This window comes from Lithobates pipiens, unplaced genomic scaffold (assembly GCF_037356315.1).
Source record: "Lithobates pipiens isolate NorthernLeopardFrog02 unplaced genomic scaffold, aLitPip1_a1.2 Scaffold_27, whole genome shotgun sequence".
Lineage (NCBI taxonomy): Eukaryota > Metazoa > Chordata > Amphibia > Anura > Ranidae > Lithobates > Lithobates pipiens.
This window is the reverse complement of record NW_027507788.1, coordinates 123,772,672-123,794,333: the sequence shown is the minus strand read 5'-3', so window position 1 is coordinate 123,794,333 and position 21,662 is coordinate 123,772,672. Positions and strand designations below refer to the sequence as shown.

The following is a 21,662-nucleotide window of genomic DNA, read 5'->3' as shown; positions in this document are numbered from 1 at the left end:
TTGTAAAAAAAAAAAAAAAAAAAAAAAAAATCTTCATTTTGCAAAGGATTGTGGGAAAAAAATACAATTTAAAAAAACTCACCATGCTACTTACTTAATACCTTGGAATGTCTACTTTCTAAAAAGGGGTCATTTGGGCGGTATTTGTACTTTCCTGACTTGTTAGTGTCTCAAGAAATGAGATACACCTGATGTACTGAAGGCCTGATCAGATGTGATCAATTTTCAGTGATTGGCACCATAGATTGTAGACTCTATAACTTTCACAAAGACCAAATAATATACACTAATTTGGGTTATTTTTACCAAAGATATGTAGCAGTATAAATTTAAAAATGTTATGACAGAAACAAAGAAAAAGGCATTTTTTCACAAAATTTACAGTCTTTTTTTATTTATAGCACAAAAAATAATAAAACCCACTAGTGATTAAATACCACCAAAAGAAAGCTCTATTTGGGAAAAAAGGATACAAATTTCATATGGGTACAGTGTTGCATGACTGAGTAATTGTCATTTAACGTGTGAGAGTACTGAAAGCTGATAACTGGCCTGGACAGGAAGGGGGTGAAAGTGCCCTGTAGGCAAGTGGTTAAAGTGGTTTTAAAGGCAGGAGGAATCTTAATGCATTTTCTTATTATTAGAGTAAAAATAAATGCATGCGGCTCCCCTATACTTACCTGAGCCTGAGCTTGAGCCAGCACTGTATCTGAGAGCAGCATCTCTCTCCCTCCTCACAGGATAGATTGGTAGCATCAATCAAATTCTATGATGAGGGAGCAGAGGGTGGGGCCAAGCTACGCTGTCTTTGTCTATAGACATGGGCAGTGTGGTTTAGGATCGACCACCATAGGAAGCTGCTTCTCATGGTGGCGAACTGAGAAGGATGAGGGACCAGGAGCGCTGGCAGAAACCTCAGAGGAGGAGGATGGGGGGTACTCTGTGCAGAATATACAAGATTTATATAGCACCAACAGTTAGCTCAGCGCTATACAACATGAGAGGAGACAGTTCTGTTACAATACAATATGGCAAACAAAGTCTATTGGCAGCTGTGTTTGTTGCGGTTCACTGACGTAGAGAGAGTGGTAGGCACAGACAAAAAAAGTAAGCCAGACATTTAATTGTATATTATTGCTTTATAAACTGAACATAATAAAGTAAAAGTAATAATTGCCTATATCAAACAATTTCAGCAGCTCCTCATTTAAAAAAAAAAAGTTTTCCTTGAGGAATTTCCAATGTGAAGTTATTTGCTAAGACACTTAAAGGTCCACAGATATCACTCAGAAATATAATTCCAAGCATAAGAGTGTTAATAGAAGTTCATTAATTGAGACTGAGCAAATAATTAACCTATTTTGTAAGAAAAATGAATTCAGTAATAAAATCAGTGGGGACTTATTCATGATAGAGTGCAGAGGAAAGCGACAAACTAAATATAGAACAAATTCATGTGTCAGAGTAATTGTACAAAATACTTCACTATAATGTCACAGAAAAATTTCTTACAAGAACCACTTATTATACTAGAATAAGTAATACTAATTATCAATTATAAATATTACTAATAATACCTTCCAGTTGTAGTACTGATTCTTAGCTACATATGACTCTCAGCTAACACTGATATTGCTCCCAGCAGGTGGTTTTGTGCTGTCTTTATGAACACTTGCTGTTCCAACATGTATGGACCCTAGCAGACGTTGCCTGATTCATATATAGATTATCTGACCAAAAATATAGGGGCGCTCCTCCTCCAAATTATTGAGTTAAAGTGATATTAAAGTCTCATTCTTTTTTGGTTAAAACAAACAAACATGTTATACTTACCTGCCCTGTGTAATGGTTTTGCACCGAGCAGCCCCCGATCCTCCTCTTCACGGGTCCCTCTTCGATACTCCTGGTCCCTCCCTCCTGTTGAGTGTCCCCACTGCAAGCAGCTTGCTATGGGGGCACCCGAATCCATTTAGACACAGAGCCATGGCCTGGCCCCGCTCCACCTCGCCCCTCTCTTTGCTCATTGGCTCACTGATTGACAGCAGCGGGAGCCAATGGCACTTTGCTGCTGTTTCAGCCGATGAGGAGGGAGAGACCCAGACAGCTGAGTCACTCGTGCAACATTGCTGGATCGAGATGGGGCTCAGGTAAGTACTACAACAACAAAGTGTCACACTGAGATGACTCCGAAGCAAGCACACAATCAGCTTACTATTGGGGCACCCAGCAGGCACATGAGTGAGATAAGGCAGACCACAGGGACTGGCGAAGCACCACAAGAAGGAAGTTAGTATCTCATACTAACACTATTCGTTTTATTATATACATTGTATTAGCATAGTCAGGTTTAAAGTATTACCAAACCTACAACAATAAAATCAGTCTATATATGCAGTAAAGCATGCATGTTATACTCACTGTGGAACCTAAGGGGTTAACCCTCTGCATTGTGTCTTCTCTGATCCTCCCCTTCTTCCATTGTACCCAATTCAGTTGCTGATAGAACAGAGCATAGGGGACAAGCTGCAAATGCAGAGTTTGGTGTGTATTCCTAGAAAGTTTTTTTCTTTTGTTGGGAGAGTGCATGTGATCAGCCCAGGGCCAATCAGCACTGTCCAGACAGAGGGTCAGGGGTCCTGCAGCCTCATAGGACAGCCAGAGTAGAATGAAAACTCTTACAAGCTTTAACCAGACACTGACAAAAGTCACAACCTGCTCTAACTGTTGATTAGAAAAGGTATTTAGCTGTTTATATTTACTAAACCTATAGCATTTCCATGTTCTGTGTACTGTGGGAGACCAGAGCTCCTGCATAGTGAATAAAGGGTCCTGGGTTTAGTAACACTTTAATGTTACGGAGAAGGAAAGGTTGGGGAAGACCGACTAACTTAAAGCCAAACATTTAACAGTTACAGTAAAATGTAACCGTGCAGTTTGCGCTCCCACCACCCCCCCCCCATACTACAAGGGGTACATTTATGTTTTGTGTAGGGGGTATAGAAAAAGGCACAAAACTTGCCTAACTCAACATTCTCCAGCAGCAAGCACTCTCCTCAACTCGCCAGGAGCCTGCAGTTGTGTGTGGAAAAAAGGTGAACTGTGCACCATGTATGCATTTCTAATCCCCACATATCAGTTATGGTAATGTGAAAATCCATAAATTGCATGAAAATGTAAGTAGAGTGTAAATAAAGATGGATATTCTATAAAATATAAATTTCCCATCATGTGTCTCTCTTACGTATGGGATTTCTTTTTAAACCCAGAAGTACAGCCAGGCTCCATATGTTCTATAACCACTAAAGAAACACCACTAAAAATAAAGTGATAAATTCACATGCCACAAAAAATATCTACTTACTAAATTATTAATTCAAGAATTTATTGTCTTTTGTTGCCTGAGAATATACTTATCACTGCTATGATGAACCTTTAGTAACAGGCTGATCCTTTTCACTTCTGGCTTGGAATAGCAATAGCCATGGGTTTTGTCTTCATTAATAAAATTTTATTTATCAACTTATATGTAATTTTGGATATGTTTTAAAAACCAGATTAGAGATATAATAAGTTGATATGATGCAAAACAATTTCAGTATCAGCAGTGAAGTACAGAGGTACAAGCAATTTTTTGGCAGGTGAAGAAAAAAAAAGAAAAAATTGGATTGTTGCAATAATCAAAAGTAATGGTTCTCCCTTTTTGTCGTTTTTATACTGTATTTGTGTAAGATTTACTTATATTACTGCACATACAATTGTTTTTTTTTATTATTCCTACTTACATTAAGATAAATGTAAATTAAAGATGCTAAAATCAACTTTATACCATGGTATCTCTGTACCAAAATGGCGTTTTTTATAGCAGGAAGAAACGCTTACATATGGAGCAGAAACTAGAATTGAGTTCTCGTGATTAATTAATTGCAGAATAGGAGGTCCCTACAGAATTATAGGTTCATAAGGAAATAGGTCACAATAGATTCACCTCTAGGGATGGCTAAGAAATGTGACATATTCTTTAAAAATAACTATTTCTCACTATCTCATGTTGAAGGTCTTAAGCTGACTTTATAGAAAAGCTATAAAGTTGAGCTAGCCAGTTAAAGGTGCTGCGAGGTGGCTTCATGTACCCTTAAAGTTCATTGAAAAAGTATTCATACCCCTTGAAATTTTCCACATTTTGTCATGTTACAACTAAAAAAGTAGACCAACACAAAGTGGCACATAATTGTAGACTGAAAGGAAAATGTTAAATGTTTTTCACAATTTTTTACAAATTAACATCTGAAAAGTATGGCATGCACTTGTATTCAGCCCCCCTGAGTCAATACTTTGTAGAACCACCTTTCCGTCGGACAATTCGATCTTGTGTGGGCTCCATTGGACCTTTGCTTGCCAAAAATCCACTTTGGTGTGATTGTGTGTGGCCAAGTCCGTTCATTCGGAAAGTCTGTCGGAACTCCGCCGAAACTCCGTTGGAAAGACCGTCGGACCTAGTCCCTCGAAAAGTCCGGTCGTGTGTACACGGCATTAGAGTGACTTTTCTGCCCATTCTTCTTTGCACAATAGCTCAAGCTCTGTCAGATTGGATGGAGAGTGTCTGAACAGCAATTTTCAGTTCTTGCCACACATTGGATTTAGGACTGGACTTTGACTGAGCCATTCTAACACATGAATATGCTTTGATCTAAACCATTTGTATCACTCTCTGGTTTAGTCTTTTCATGGCTGAGATCTGCTAATTGTCCCCTGTGTCCACAGTGATTACCTGTACTGGCCTTTGGGGCAGTTGCATGGACTGTCAAAAGGCAGATGACTTTGGTTTAGTTGCTGTAGCTTAGATCACGTTGCCTACTACCCCTTAAAGGGGCAAAATGTAAACCCTTTGCACCCCCACAGAGGGTGTCGACAGTACATTACTGAACCTGTATGCTCCAGGTGTCCAGGTCCTTCTGTTTGTCCTCCATAAATGGGTACGAATTCTTCCCCACCTTACAGTTTTACAATGCACAATGAGCCAGGACAGCAGACAGGACAAGAATATATTGCTTTACAGGTATGATCAAATATAGTTTGTACACAGAAATGTGCACACTCATACAGAAATACACTGCATATATATAAATATAGGAATGGGAGTGGGAAGTAACCCAACGCAATTCATTAGAGTTTAGATTAGAAGTTAGATGGATAAGCAATGGATACTGTAGGTTAAATCAATTTGTCTACTGCTATTGGAAGCGGCAAATGGAAATGTGTTTGGAAAAGGGGTTTCCGTTCTCTGTTCCCTAATAATTTAGCATCCTTAACCACAGTTGATACATTTAGAAAATTGTTTTACTCTTTGCATCTAGGAAGAGGCACCCTCATAGGACATGTTTTAAAGAGAATATAGTGCATTTCTCACTCTGTATGTTCCATTTGACCAGGTACTAGTATCTGTCCACCATAGGGTACATCCTTCTTTCTCACTTTTCAAGTCATGCAATATCAATCAGATAGCATACATATATATAGCCTAACAACTGAATTTTTGTAGTGCTTGCCCCTCCCTTTAGTTTGTAAGCTCTCAGAAGCAGGGCACTTCTCACCCTCTTGTCTTGAGTTATTTTGTAGCTGTACTTGTGATGGAGGTGTGGGTGGAACAGAACACATGCTGGAGATCAAGAAAGGTTTTAGCGCCCCTGGCCCCCTGACTCCATTACATACTGCATCTGAATTAAAAACTGTCAATTCCATAAAACAAAAGTAAAAGAAAAATCCAATATTTTTGACATCTGTTACAGTACTGTCCCCCTTTCTTTTGTAAAACACTGTGCAAACTGTTGGAGCTATATAAATTCGGTATAATAATATTAATATAATAAAAATTGCACATAGGTGGGTGACTCAAGAGCAATTCATTTGTAGAGGTGAATTGGTGCTACAAATCACTAATGCCAGCGATTAACAGACAACAGGCAACAGATTTGTAGCTAGTGGTTTAAATGTTAGGAGATTTACTTCAGAATTGGGTTGTGCTCTGCTACACATCACTCTCTAGAAAAGCGCTAGGAACTATTGTCACTAGTGATTTTGCCACGAGGCTATAACGCTGATGAATGTCGATTGCTGAGCAACTAATTACTTTACAAAAAAATTCACTGTTAGCGATTCCTCTGTGATTTTCTTTGGAACAAAAAATTGCAAGAAAAAGTGTGTGTGTGTAGGGGGGGGGGGGGGGGGGGGGGAGTAATTGCTGCAAGAAAGTCGCCCATGTGTCAGATCCACAAGAATTTCATTCCTGGCTTTTTGCACTATACATGTACATAGTATCTAAACTAATTAAGAGGTTAAGAGTGCAGATGGGAAATAAACTGTGGAAGTAATAAACATTTCTCCAAGGAGGGGAGGGAAGAAAAGTAGATATTTGCTGCTGGGAGTTTGGATGAGATCAGGCATGTTTGGATCCTAGTCTGAGCCCACGTTAGCTATTCTGCCAGGAAGCTTTAATTGCATAAAGTTAATCCTAAACAGCCAGGGGATTCACCTGCCCTACAAGGGATGTGTTTACATGCAGCTGCAGGGTAGGGAATACCTCAGCCACGCAGAATTGGCTTTGTACAGTGCCAGCTTCCTGGCGACATAGCTCAGCTGGGTTCAAACTGGGATCCAAATATGCCCAAGCCCATCCCTGCTTGGGGAGGGGATTACAACAAAATTGCTTGCTTTGCCCAGATAAACATTTCAAACTTTTTCAAATTATTTTCTTCTTTCTTTCAATTAATTTAATATTTAAATGATTTTGCAACCAACATTTGCATACATTTACAATATATATAGACATAAATGTTTAATGCAATTTATATTTCATACACTATTTTATATGCCTGGGTTTATTTCACACTCAGTAATGTAAGTACAAATATGCCCCTTCTAGTGGACAGCTGGGACTCTTAACTTTGACAGATGCATATTGTATAATGTTCATAGCATTCCATATTCAACTAATGAATCCTGCTTGTTCTTTCCTCTCCACAGGGGGATTGGAAAACAAGGATTCCAGTGCCAGGGTAAGATATTTATTTTATGCTTTGCTTTGTTTGTGCTTTATCTCATCCTCACATTCTCTCCAGAGGATGCCCTCTGCTATTTTTTGCAGCTGTGCAGTAGAGAAGTATTATTAATTTATTTAAATTGCCTTTTATTTTGCTGTAGGTAAAATTGGCTTGCTAACTCTCAGATGTCCAGAAAAAAAATGTAAATTCTCTCTTTTTTTTTTTTTTTTTATTAGGGTCAACCGCAGTGTAATTAAAATGTGTTGGATACTCTAGTATAATCCTTTTGTTTTATTTTTAGAATAAATGCCATTGGTTGTGTACAGCTAACATGCAAATAAATCATAAGATATACCTTAATATAATAAAGCAATGTGTAAAGTAAGCTATAGTAGCTGTCTAACAATAATTTATAATGCTCTGGTTATGGTCCATTATGTCTGTGTTTTACAACTGCATGTATTTTTTGATTCCTTTTGGCATGGTGCTTTTTGGTGTAACCTGAACCATTTGAGTTCACACACATGTGGAGTCCTTATAGACAAAAGCAGTTTTATATTTTATCCATGGGCCTATTAATTTTTGATTTATTGATGCATTTTGATTGATTCATTTTGTCTATATGTTTATAGCCAACATAATACATTTAGCATCTTTTGGGCAAACAAAGCTTAGTAGAATTGTATTTTTTAAGAATTATTAAAGGTAATCTTTACAGAAGCAGCATACACTGCTTCCTATCTTGATATAGCCCGTGGGTGTTCTCAGCTTATGGAGTTGCCAAGTGAGCCCCAGTTCTAGGAAAGATGCTTAGTAGGCTGTAGAAATAGTCAGGTAGCTGTAATTTACATGAATAACTAAACCTGGGTAAAGATTTTTAAACCAAACTCATAGCTGCTATCTTGTTTTGAAGCTTTGGCTGTCCTACCATTATAGGTACAAAGAGAAACTACGTGACACATAGAGTACTTAGGTCAAGTCAAATCTTCCAAAAACAGGCAGATCTCTCATTCCATATTGCACTCAGTGAGAGACCTGCCTGTCCACGGCCACTCTAACCTATTGAAAGATGACATAAGTTTGGGTATTGTAAGCAGGGCCGGATTAAGAGCATCATATGCTTGGTGCTGAGGATTTTGGTGGGCCTTTTACTGGGCACCCTTCTGCTTTCCAAGAGCCTGTACTGGCATGCGCCCAAACTCAAAAGTGTGCAGCCGCACAGGCATAACACTAGGAAAGCCTGGCATTTGATTTGCCAAGTTTCTGCAAGGACCATGCATTGGCGTGCACTCTGAGCTGAAAGAGTGCAGCTGCGCAGGCCTAACACTATGGAAGCCCCAGACTTCTGTAAGAGCCCTGCATTGGCATGCCCTGGGCTTCTGTTAGGACTGCTCATGCAGTGCCCATTATCAATCTCACCACCCTGCTCAGGCGGTGCATGTGGAATGCAGGGCCCGTCAGGGGAGATCTCTTCCCGTTGACCCATTGCTTTCAATGTCCTTTTTGGGTGGCTGGGCCTATATTAAGGTAGGGGCCTGGAGCTGCAGCTCCAATAGCCCCTATGTTAATACAGCCCTGATTGTAAGTGGCTTTTTATCATTTATCTTTTGACTGTCTTATTAGTTAGGAAATGAAAGCAGTAGTAAGCTCTCATTCACTAGTTTTCCTCATGAAACGCAAACTGGATTAAATGACATATTAGTATCTTTCTTACTGTTCCAACTTGCGCTCTTTCGGAGATATTGCCCAATGTATTCTGCAATGACGTTACCGGAACATCCGCATTTTGGCCCCTGTTTACAGCGCAATCCGTGTGTCATCAGTCTGTTCATCCTGATGCAGTGTCTGCATCATCAGCAGGTAATCTCGCAAGACTGTGAATCTATTGAGAATTTTCTAATATACCCCATGTGACTTGCTACTTCAAAGGGGGTGCAACATTGCCACTCAGGATCAATGGAGAGAGTGGATCCACTGTGCATGCACAAGATCACACAGAGGAGAGGGCAGAAGTATGCTGCGGGGGAGGAAGCAGTGGACAGGAGCTAAGATGGCGCCAGCTTGAGCCAGGATACAAAGAAAAAAAAACACAGGCAAAGAAAGAATAAACATGGTAGGGGGATAAATTGAATTGGGATGCGTTTTAAAAGGTATAAATTAGTGGCCTTTTAGTTGCACATGATGCGTGAGCCTCAGTTTACTATCGTTTTAAGTGGTGTTAATTATGCATTTCCAGAATGTATAATATAGTCTCGCTATAATGTTATGTAGCCAGGAGCTGGCTATTATGCCTGCAATTCATAGACATTTTCTGTGTTATTAATGTGGGGTTGACTCCCTCTAGTGTTTGCTGGACTATGTGTCAATTTCCTTTTTCCTGTGATAGGATTTAGAGCACAGCATCATGGGATGTGTAGTTCAGAATGCTGAAGTGACTATACCAACAGGACTGATTTGAACTACAATTAAGAAAATGCTGAGTGGACAGAACGGATTGCTGGGAAAGGATATAAAAAGGGCTGGTGTGGCCTAGATTAGCCTCTTGGGACACTGTTTGACTCTGCCAGCAGGTGGTCTGTGTGACAGTGAGCTGCTGTTGATTTGTGGCCTACACAGCGGGGAGCCGGACAGCTATACTCGGACAGAGGGACCTCTGCGGACAGCATCTCTTCTTCCCTGCAGCAGACCGGAGGGTGTTCCAGGTCATTCAGAGATGCCTGCACTTAAGATTCCAGTGGGCTGGTACCATTTCCCAGAGCCAGGATACAGAGAGAGTTCCTGTTAGAATCTGTTTGTCCTCATCTACATCATCGCCAACTGTATCTGAGTTCCAGAGTGGTGAGCAGGCATAGCCCATCTTATTGTTAAAGACACTGCTTTCAGATATCATTCACACAGTTCAGCTGGTGGTACTTGTAGTTCCACCAAAGTCAGTTTTTATTTTATAGTGGACACTGAAAGCAGATATCTATGCCCAGTTCACATTATTGATTTGAGTAGCTATACTGGATAGCACCATTAGGATCATATCAAAGGGATCTACAATACAACAAGGATAACCTAAAGTTATGCCAAATTTGCTATACCTTGTTATCAAGGATGACTTTAGTTACAACACAACGAGGCTAGCTGAAGACATCTGGATTTCAAGGAATACCCTTTTACCTTTTGTTATCCTTTTCCCTCATCTACTTTAATCACATTGGACTGCATCTAAAGGGAGCCAGCCAATTTTAATAATGTAGTCTGTATATTGTTTCTTTATATTGTGCAAGATTTAATGGCCTGTGAATTGAAGAGGTAGAAGGCAGAAACCTGACAGAGCAGATATAGTGGCAGTTATCTACCCTCCTGTTAACCTGTTCACATAGGTTTCAGTGATTGGGTTCATTTTTATGTTCATTTACACTTAAAGGAATTTTGCACCATTATATTGCCTTTTTGATAAGTATAGATAAAATATCTGTTTGTAAGAGTATATTCTTTCTATCTGACAAAGTTGAGATATATCTATATTTGTGCTCTCACTAATACAGTAAACATACTTGAACTGTTTCTTTAATACTGTGTGAGTCTCTATTTACTAATACAGTTGGTAATATGACTGAACCCAGGATATCAGAGGTAATGGAGGATTTGAGGAGTCGAGGTAGGTGGTTACAGAGTCTATTAGCAGCCCTCACGGGGTACCGCTACATTTGGAGGTTCCACCGAGATACCCTATCTGGGATGCTTGAGCAAATCAGGTGACATGTCCAGAGTAGAAGAGAAAACGGACACGGTGACCACTACTGACTGGGGCCAAGAACATAGGAGCCGATTAGAGCTAACCACAGTTTTGAAACTGCCAGAAGTCCGGTGGTTTGACAAGGAGGTGCGACAGCTGATGAGAAAGGCTGTTCCAGAATAGAGATGGCCTTGCGGATTGCCCAGCGGTCGGTTCTCTGCGAATTTTGCGAGTTCGCGATTCGCCAAACCGGCGGACTTGTGGCGCTGTTCTCCCGGCGGACATATGCGTTTACATTGTGAAAGAACTTTGACCCATGGTGACACATCCATCATGGGGTACAGGACAGCCAATTGAGACATTTCAGCACATGGACAATTGGACATTCCCCCTACCTCATAAATAGACCTGATCTGGTGGCCATTTTACATTCTGTCTTATGTCAGTGTAGGGACAGGACACTGTGTGGAGCAGGGAGAGACTGTAGTGACACAAATCACTAGCTATTATGTCCACAAAAGTCCTTTTAACGACTGGTATAGATGTACAGTATAAAGGGTTCTGGAGCACTGCTATGCTGGTGATTGCTGAGTGCACTGCTGACTGATTCTGCAGCTGTCTTTTGTCAGTGCAGGGACAGGATGCTGTGTGGAGCAGGGACAGTCAGTTTAATCACTAGCTATTACTATTACGGCCACAAAGGTCCTTTTAAGGACTGGTATAGGTGTACAGTATATAGGGTTGTACACGTATAATATACTTTCTTCCAAATACAGAAATAATATTATACTTGACCGCTGCCCAATTCTGCAGCTGTCTTTTATCAGTGTAGGGACTGAGGGACAGTCTGCAAATCACTAGCTACTAGGTCCACAAAGATCCATATCAAGACATTTGCGATGCGCCACTCAGCAGTATGGCGACAGTACCCAGATCAGCTCAAGGAGGAGGTTGGTCCCCGCTGTTGCTGCCTACTCCGACATATCTAATTATAGCGGTGGGGAAGGTGACGTCGATGATGACGTGTCTAGTGATGTCACGTGGGTGCCCACAAGAGAGGAAGAGGAGGGGAGTTCAGAGGGAGATATGGACCAGCAGATAGGGAGGAGAAGCAGGCGGAACGTAGATTGCACAGGAGGGACAAAGCAGACTGCCAATGTATCAGGAATGAGGCATCAACCATGTACGGTCACATCTGACACTCCCAGGACACGGCACATGGCTCCGCAGCGTGGGCTTTTTTTAACGTGTCCGCTGCTGACAATAGTGTTGCCATCTGCAATCTTTGCAGTCAACGCATAAGTCGCGGTAAGCCCAACACTCACCTAGGGATGACCGCCTTAAGAAGGCACATGAGCAGCCATCACCGAGCCCAGTGGGAGCAACAGAACCCACAAAGCCACACTCCAGGCTTTCACCGTCCAGCCTCGTCTTCTACTTCTCCTTCTCCTCTCTCCTCACAATAGTCCTCCACTCCACCTTTCATCATGCCATCCTCAAGTTTTTCTGGAAAAAGGCACTCTTCCGTGGGCCAAATGTTTGAGCGTAAAAAAAGATGACGCCGGATAACCCTCTTGCCCAACGGTTGACGGCTGGCTTGTCAGAACTGATAGTCCGCCAACTGCTGCCATATAAACTGGTGGACTCGGAGGCCTTTCGAAAATTTGTGGCCATTGAAACACCACAATGGAAGGTCCCAGGAAGGAAGTATTTCTCACAGAAGGGCATCCCAGAGCTATATGGCCATGTTCAGCGGCAAGTAAATGTATCTCTGGCACACAGTGTCGGTGCCAAGATACATCTGACTACAGACATGTGGTCTAGCAAACACAGGCGGGGAAGGTATATAACTTTTACTGCCCACTGGGTGAACCTTCTGACGGCCGTCAAGCATGTAACCCCTGGCACCCGTGTACATTTGATTTTACCACCACGGATTGCATGCAGGCCTGGCTCTTCTTCTCCTCCTCCTACTCCATCCTCCTCCCTCTCCTCCTCGGCTGACTCCACCTTTTCCGCTGCTAGCGTCTCTTCCGCTGCGCCGCCCAAGCTCCCCAGAACCTATTCAACATGCCAGGTGAGACGTTGCCATGCTGTGCTGCATCTGTTGTGCCTGGAAGCCAAGAGCCACACTGGCTCGGCACTCCTTTCAGCTTTGCGTTCACAGACAGATCAGTGGCTAACACCGCTCAATTTGACAGTTGGTAAAGTGGTATGTGACAACGGTGCCAATCTGCTTAGCGCATTGAAACAGGCCAAAATTACGCATGTGCCATGTATGGCACACGTCTTAAACTTGGTCATGCAGCGATTCGTTGTCAAATACCCTGGGGTCCAGGACATCTTGCGGCAGGCAAGGAAAATCTCAGCCCATTTCAGAAGATCTTACATGGCCATGGCGCGCCTTGCTGACATTCAGCGTCGACACAATCTGCCGGTCAGACGTCTTTTTTGCGTTTGCCTGACGCGATGGAACTCAACCTTCTATATGCTTGATAGGCTGCTCCAGCAGAAACGTGCAGTTAACGTCTACCTGTACGAACTCTGCAGCAGAACAGGTTTTGGGGAGCTTGGTTTTTTTCAGTGGCTGCTCATGCACGACGCATGCAGACTTCTGCGGCCATTTGATGAGATCACCAAACTGGTCAGTCGCAGCCATGGCGCCATCAGTGACATGGTACCTTATGCCTTCTTTATGGAGCGTGCATTGCATCGTGTCATTAATCAAGCCGTGGAGGAGGAGGAAGATGAGGAAGACGCAATGCTGGATGAATTCCCAGGGGGCTACTCTATCTGAGACAAGTCAACAACATGAGCCTGAAGAGGAGTCAGAGGAGTATGGTGCCGGGGCGGATGAGGAAGAGCAAGAAGAGCATGCTTTAAACCTTTCTGGGATCCCTGTTGTTGTGCGTGGATGGGGAGAGGAGAACGAGGAGGATGACATTATCTGGATGATGAGCAGGAGCCAGGCCACCACACCGCTTCCAGTTTAGTGCAAATAGGGGCCTTCATGCTGCAGTGTTTTAACAGGGACCCCCGTATAAAAAGGGTCAAGGACCAGTACTGGGTGGCAACGTAGTTAGACCCCCGATACAAAGACAAAATGGCGGAAATGTTACCACCGTAACAGAGGGCTGTCAGAATGGAGCACTTACAGACATTGCTTCGACAACTGCTGCATTCTGCTTTTGTGTGCGCTGGCAGAGGAGGAATCCCCATTCCCAGAGAAAGAGTTGTGGGTACCAATCCAACAGCGCCTGCAAGAAGAGGCCAGTTTGAAGATGTGTTGGGGACTTCTGATATGAGGTCATTCTTTCAGCCGACCCATCGACAGGTGTCATCTGGATCCTGCATCAGGGAACGCCTAGACCGACGGGTGTCGGACTACATCGGGTTAACGACCGATGTGGACGCTCTGAGGAGTGATGAACCCCTGGACTACTGGGTGGGCAGGCTTGACCTCTGGCCAGAGCTTGTCCAATTTGCAATGGAACTGTTGGCTTGCCCCTCATCCAGTGTCCTGCCCGAAAGGACGTTCAGCGCAGCAGGGGGGATCGTGACCGATAAGCGCACTCGCCTAGCTCACGACAGTGTTGACTACCTGAAATTTATAAAAATGAATGATACATGGATCTCAGAGGAATTCAACACATGTGACCAGTAGACCATGTATATGCATAACTCTATAAATGACTCACTTCCTTGTACAAAAAAAGCACACCGTACTATATGCCCCTACCCTCCTGTTTGAAGAGGTTGAGCGGTGTCATATTTTTGGGTCCCACAGCGAGTTGCTGGTATCAGTGCTGCTGTCAGTGCTCTCTATCTCAGTGCTGGTGTCAGTGCTCTCTCTCTATCTCGGTGCTGGTGTGGTGTCAGTGCTCTCGATCTCGGTGCTGGTGTGGTCTCAGTGCTCTCTATCTCTGTGCTGGTGTGGTCTCAGTGCTCTCTATCTCGGTGCTGGTGTGGTTTCAGTGCTCTCTATCACGGTGCTGGTGTGATGTCAGTGCTCTCTATCTCGGTGCTGGTGTCAGTGCTCTCTATCTCGGTGCTGGTGTCAGTGCTCTCTATCTCGGTGCTGGTGTCAGTGCTCTCTATCATGGTGCTGTGTCAGTGCTCTCTCTCTATCTCGGTGCTGGTGTCAGTGCTCTCTCTCTATCTCGGTGCTGGTGTGGTGTCAGTGCTCTCTATCAGGGTGCTGGTGTCAGTGCTCTCTATCACGGTGCTGGTGATCATCTCCTGCACCCTCTTCATAGCCTGCCCTGACATTTCCTCTCCTCCATGGCCTTCATGCGCTCCTGAATTGTCAAAATTTCACAGATAAAAAAAGAATGCTTGTCGTTGTCGATCCCAGATTCACTTCATACTTTTGTTATGTCAGTGTCCATGTGGTGGGACTATGTGTGCACAGCTAGTAAGTATTTTGTGGCTGAAAATATGACCTGTAGGTTTTTAAGGTTCGCGTGTCATTAAAGTCAATTGGGCTCGCTGCAAACTTTGCGGTTCGCAAACTTTTGGCCGCGTTCACGGTTCGCGTTTGCGAAACGTCCCGTCGGAAGTTCGTTCATCTCTATTCCAGAACAAGGGTCCTACTTTTTAGACTTAAAATACGAGTATGATGACGATTGCACTTATGTTCTCTTGGAATGATGGGAGAGTATTCCATCTGCGTTTCAGAAGAGTGTTGTGAGTCTGGCAGAAGGCCTTTATGGTCAAATGATCCCATTGCAGTCAACAGGTGATCTGGATGAAGACCCCTCCCAGTTGAAACGAGGGAGTCCGGTGGCAGATGGCTGGAATGCCCCCTGCTTCATTCTACACAGATATGAGTCAATTGGTTGAGAGCCTGATAAAGAGTCATGTCATCCCATCCCAAGTGGGGAGGAAGAGTTTGACAGTTGGATGGATCAAGCCATGCAGGAAATAGAAGATTGGAATGTGTCTAAAGCAATGAAGAGACAACGGATCAGTGAAAGCCTCCAGAGCTCAGCAGTTGATGATATTTGAAGTCTGAAAAGGGGAAAACCAGACTGTAAAGCTATGGACTACAGTGAGGCTCTGTGTGCTGTCTATGGAATCGTGGAGAAACTACCAGATTTAATGTACAAATTTGAACATACTCATCAGTGTCGAGGAGGGAGGTTATCGGACTATGATGTTCGGTTGGATCAAATCCTGCATCAAATTATCCTGAAAATGGGGATCGATCCTCGAGAAGTGGACAAAGCCAGACTGAAAAGAATTCTGCAAGGGGCTAGGCCCAACCATCCAATTGTGCTTTGACAACTACAGAAAGGAACATGAGAGGCTCCTACTTACTCATAGTTGATAAAATTGGTGAGAGAAGAAGAAACCCTGTTGGATGAGAAAAATCAAGAAGCACGGGATGTGGCAAAGACCCCTCAGAAGGCTGAGAAAGTTGCAGCTCAGTCAGCTCAAGTGGACACCAGTGTGCCAGAAAGTGATGAGGAGTCAGAGTGGGGGGAGTGCCATAAGACTCCTGTGGCACCCTCTACACCCAAAGTTAACCCAGTTAAGTTGCCAGACACTGGAGCCCAAGTTCAAGAGCAGGTGCAACAAGTTTTGATGCATGTTATGAAGGCTCAAGCCAAAGCACAGGCCAAAAGGACTGGTATCCAGAAGTGTTTCAAGTGTGGGGAGCCAGGGCACTTCAAGGCACAGTGCCTGCAGAAGGAAGGAAATACAGAGTTGTTGGCGGAACTTATGAAAGTATTACAAAAGTTGTTCCTAGATTAGAAGGCGGGAAACTTTCAGGGGTCTCAGTGAAGGAGCCAGCTGGGACCCCCGACAAGAAACAGAGCTCCAGGATTGGGAAAAGGAGGAAGGCCAAGAAAAGGCCCCAGAAGAAAGGCCTGGCATCGACGGTCTTGCTACCTTTGCAGTCAAGTAACCCGTCACCGGTGTCATGGACCCAGGCACAAAGGGTCAATGTCTTATCACCACCTAGGGCCACTGTTAGGTCCTCTCAGAATACACATAATAGAGATTGCAGACTCAACTCTACTAGAGACAACCTAGAGAGCTTCCCAGAGAAATTAGTAGGGCCATCCCCAATTGTGTCTGTACAAGTAGAGGGTATTTACACTAGGGCCTTGCTAAACACTGGGGTCCAAGTCATGCTGTTATATTCAGACTTCTATGACAAGTACCTGAGTCACATTCCCTTACGCAAACTTGAAGAACTGGAGATCTGGGGAATTGGAACTGGCAAGTGCGCATATGATGGGTACATCCCCATTCAGATATCTTTTGGACCAGCAGCTGTTGGGAAAGTGGAAGCATTTGACACCTTAACAGTTGTGTGCCCCAGGCCACCGGGGGCTAGACAGAATTCAGTATTGATTGGGACAAACACTGACCTGGTGAGGAGACTGTTGTCATCTGTATTGGGAGAAGATGGTTCCATCCCTAACAAGATCCATCCCCAGTTACTTCAAGCCTGTTGACGTATGGCAAGAGAGCAGAGCACCCCTGTTGAGGGGGTAGGGTGCCTGTGGAAGTTGGAGACCCGGTAGAGAATGTTGCAGCATGGAGAAGTTGCTAGTTTGAAAGCCACAGTCAAGCTGATGTGGGACCAACTGGGCCCCTTTGTAGTATAATGCCACGTACACACGACCAGACTTTCCAGCAGGCTAGGTCCAACGGACTTTTGGTGGAGTTCCAACGGACTTTCCGAATGAATGGACTTGCCCACACGTGACCGTACTTTCCATCAGACTAGGTCCGATGGTTTTCCCGACAGACTTTCAACAGAGTTACGATGGACTTCCAAATGAACGGACTTGCCCACACACTTTGAACGCGATGAGTTACGACGGGACTATAAAAGAAAGTCAATCTTGCCGCTTTTATCAGCGAGATTGACACCTTGTGAGCCCTGTCTCCTGGTATGGATTTTAAGAGGAACCCTCTACACCCGAAAAAAGAGAATGGGGGTCCCCCCAAGGTCCATACCAGACCCTTATCTGAGCATACAGCCCTGCCAGTCAGGAAAGGGGGTGGGGATGAGCGAGCGTCCCCCCTCCTGAACCGTACCAGGCTGCATGACCTCAACATGGGGGGTGGGTGCTTTGGGGAAGGGGGGCACCCTGCGAGCCCCCCCACCCAAAAGTACCTAGTCCCCATGTTATTCAGGACAAGGGCCTCTTTCTGACAACCCTGGCAGCTGGTTGTCGGGGTCTGTGGGTGGGGGCGTATGTGAATCCGGGAGCCCCCTTTAAAAAGGGGCCCCAGATCCTGGCCCCCCACCCTATGTGAATAGGGGTGGGGGGCCCTGGGACTGTGCCGTCATAAGGGGCGGGGTCACCGGGTGACATCACCCCATGCCTATATAAGTCGTAGTGCACCCTGCACACAGCATTGCAGCGGGAGAGAGCGTCATGTCAATATCGAAAGAAGACCGGAGGGAAAAAGACGATGGAAAACACCAGGCCACCACTAGCAAAAGAGTGATAAAAGAGCAGAAGCTAGCAGAGGAGCCCTTGAGAAGAATCAGAGAGCGAGAGAAGAATCGGAGAGCGGGAGAAGAGGCCGGAGAGCAGAGCGGAGAGGTGAATGGATAGGGGTACGATGTACCCCATACTTATTCACATAGGGTGGGGGGTCGGGATCTGGGGGACCCCTTATTAAAGGGGGCTCCTGGATTCCGATAAGCCCCCCACCTGCAGACCCCAACAACCAATGGCAGGGGTTGTTGGGAAGAGGCCCTTGTCCTCATCAACATGGGGACAAGGTGCTTTGGGGTGGGGGGGGCTCCCCTTCCCCAAAGCACCCACCCCCATGTTGAGGGCATGCAGGCTGGTACGGTTAAGGAGGGGGGGAGCGCTCGCTCGTCCCCATCCCCTTTCCTGACCGGCCAGGCTGCGTGCTTGGATAAGGGTCTGGTATGGACCTTGAGGGGACCCCCACACCATTTTTTCCACGTAGGGGGTTACCCTTAAAATCCATACCAGACCTAAGGGACATTATCGCCTCTCTCTCTCGCTCGCTGCAATAGGAAAATGTACAACGCGAGATGTACAGTACCCTGCAGCCGAGAACCAGTGCACTGGAAACATTCTCGCGGGCAGGTGCTTTAGCTGCCCTTGCATTGTAATTGGTCTGTCGGACCAGCATACAGACGGGTTTCCCACTAGGAACTGGGTCCAGCGGAGTTCTGGTGGGAAGATTTAAGACATGTTCTATTTCTAAAATCTGTCAGATTTTTGGACAGCAAAGGTCTGATGAAGCCCACACATGATTATTTTGTCTGATGCATTTGTTCCGTCGGACCTTTGCTGTCAAAAAGTCCGGTCATCTGTACATGGCATTAGAAACTGATGAACAAGCTAAAGCTGTTGGATTAGAGATGGTTCCTGAATTGGTCCACACCAAGGACCTGTCCAGAACTGGAAAAAAAAAGTGCCAATTAGTCTGCGGAATGTCACAGATCATCCGATCATGCTAGGGACGCGCATGTTGGTGGGGCCGAGTGAGTGCAGCTACCCCGGTGCTTCCTGAAGAGACTACCGGTAAAGAGGACTGTCGGCAGATGCGGAAGGAGTTCCAGCATTGTGCTGAAGTTTTACCCCCTGTATGGCAGCAAAGAATGAAGTCGCAGCTTATGAGATGGGAGAAGATTTTTTCGAGGGAATGACTTTGATGTAGGATGTGCCATGAGTGGCTTGCACCAAATTTGGTTGCAAGAGGATACGCCTTTTCAAGAACGAGCTAGAAGAATACCCCTCAGTGACCTGGAAGACCTTCAAAACCAGTTGGCTGAATTGAAAAGGTCAGGGGTCATTCAGGAGTCAAGAAGCCCCTATGCGTCCCCTATTGTGGTGGTACAGAAGAAGAATTGGTCACTACGCATGTGTATCGGAATTTAAATCGCCGCACTATTCCTGCTAAGTACACAACCCCTTGCAGTGTCTTACTGGAGCTAAATGGTTTAGTGCACTGATGGCGAACCTTGGCACCCAAGATGTTTTGGAACTACATTTGCCATGATGCTCCTGCACTCTGCAGTGTAGGTGAGCATCATGGGAAATGTAGTTCAAAAACATCTGGGGTGCCAAGGTTCATCATCACTGGTTTAGTGTATTCGACTTGAACAGTGGGTACTACTAGATCCCCATGCATCTGGAAGACAGAGAAAAAACTGCATTCATCTGCCCTTTGGGGTTTTATGAGTTCAGTCGAATGTACCAGGAATTGTCAGGGGCCCCAGCAACCTTCCAGCGATTGATGGAAAGAACAGTAGGAGACAGGAACCTAGTAGAAGTATTAGTGTATCTGGATGACATCATTGTGTTTGGAAGAACATTAGAGGAACATGAAGCCCGGTTAGAGAAGGTTTTTCATGGCTCCATGAAGAAGGATTGAAACTCCTTGGAGAAGTGTCAGTTCTACAGAACCTCTTTTACGTATTTGGGGTCATGTTGTCTCTGCAGGAGGAGTTGCCACAGACCGAAAAAAGTTGGAGGCTGTTGCTACATGGCCTAAGCCAGGGACTGTGACTGAATTAGGATCTTTCTTGGGGTTTTGTTCTTATTTTCGGCGGTTAATCACAAACTTCGCCAAGATTGCTCGGCCTCTCAATGATCTGTTACAAGTGGCCACGGGAGAAGGAGAGCGTAAATTCAAGGCACAGAAGTCTGGCGGTTGCAGGAAGGGAGAATCAGTACAAGTTCAATGGACTCATCAGTGTGAAAAAGCATTTTGGCATTTAAGCAAGAGTCTCACTGAAGCTCTGGTCTTGGCTTTTGCAGACCCTGGCAAGCCTTATGAACTTCTTGTGGATGCCAGGAGAGATGGCCTGGGAGGAGTTCTCTATCAATAACAAGACAGTGGTCTCAGACCAGTGGCTTATGTTAGTCGTAGCCTTATCCCATCTGAAAGAGACTACCCTGTTCACAAGCTGGAGTTCCTGGCGCTAAAATGGGCAGTAGTAGACAAACTGAAGGATTACTTGTATGGAGCTGAGTTTGTAGTAAAGATGGATAATACTCCTTTGACCTACCTTTTGCCTTCAGCCATATTGAATGCGACAGGACACAGAAGGCTGGCTGCCTTGGCTGGATTTCAATTCAGCTTAACGTACCGATCTGGGGCAGGAAATTGAGATGCAGATGCCTTATCTCGTAGACCTCACAGAAGGGAGGAAAAGTCCGTTCTACAGTGTGCACAGCGATCACCCACACACATTGGGTCGCCACCTCTCCATCTGGGGCTTAGAAATCCCCTGCAGCTTAATCTCCAAAACGTACCTCATCAGGAGGGTGGTGCCAACCAATTGGAACCCGTGTAGCCCATCCTGTCAATGCGTACAGCGGCAATACGAGCTGTCAGTGCAGTGATCACCGGACTCCAGGTTAGCAGGACCGATTGCAATGGGAAGTGGGTCCAGTGTAAGTTCACCTTACAGATTTTCTGTAAAGGACTTACATTTTAGGGAAAGCCGATTTTTACTTTAATTATGTGGCATGAGAAAGCAGCTTATTAAAGTATGAGAAAACATACAGCAGTACCATATAATAAAAAAACAAGAGATTCTGATATCACACATCACCATTGGGTATCACAGACCTGTACCGTTTATGATATTTCCATTTATTAATGTTAATCATTTGTAACTATTCCACAAAACAGCCAAGTCCCAATTATGCCTTCTGCACCCCAGACAGTTATGTGTGTCTCATTCTAATGAACTGCAGAATTCAGCAGGGCTAGTAAAGTGATGCTCGAGGAATAATAATAAGCATGGATGGTACATACCCACTAAACTGCAGATTATACTGACATTTTTCTGAAATATGTAAGGGCATCATTGGAATTAGCAGTACCTTTTTTGTGTATCGGGCAAATTATAAATAAATGAGTTACTCTATTGTGCTCAT

General features: G+C 44.5%; 1 protein-coding gene across 1 annotated transcript in view; it reads left to right on the top strand.

Annotated features, from left to right (window-relative positions):
• PRKCG (protein kinase C gamma) overlaps window positions 1-21,662 on the top strand; it is a 610,652-nt gene that overhangs the window by 53,741 nt on the left and 535,249 nt on the right. The window contains exon 2 of the mRNA XM_077457420.1: window positions 7,021-7,052. Coding sequence (XP_077313546.1) covers window positions 7,021-7,052 — 32 coding nt within the window. The remainder of the gene's footprint in view (window positions 1-7,020; window positions 7,053-21,662) is intronic.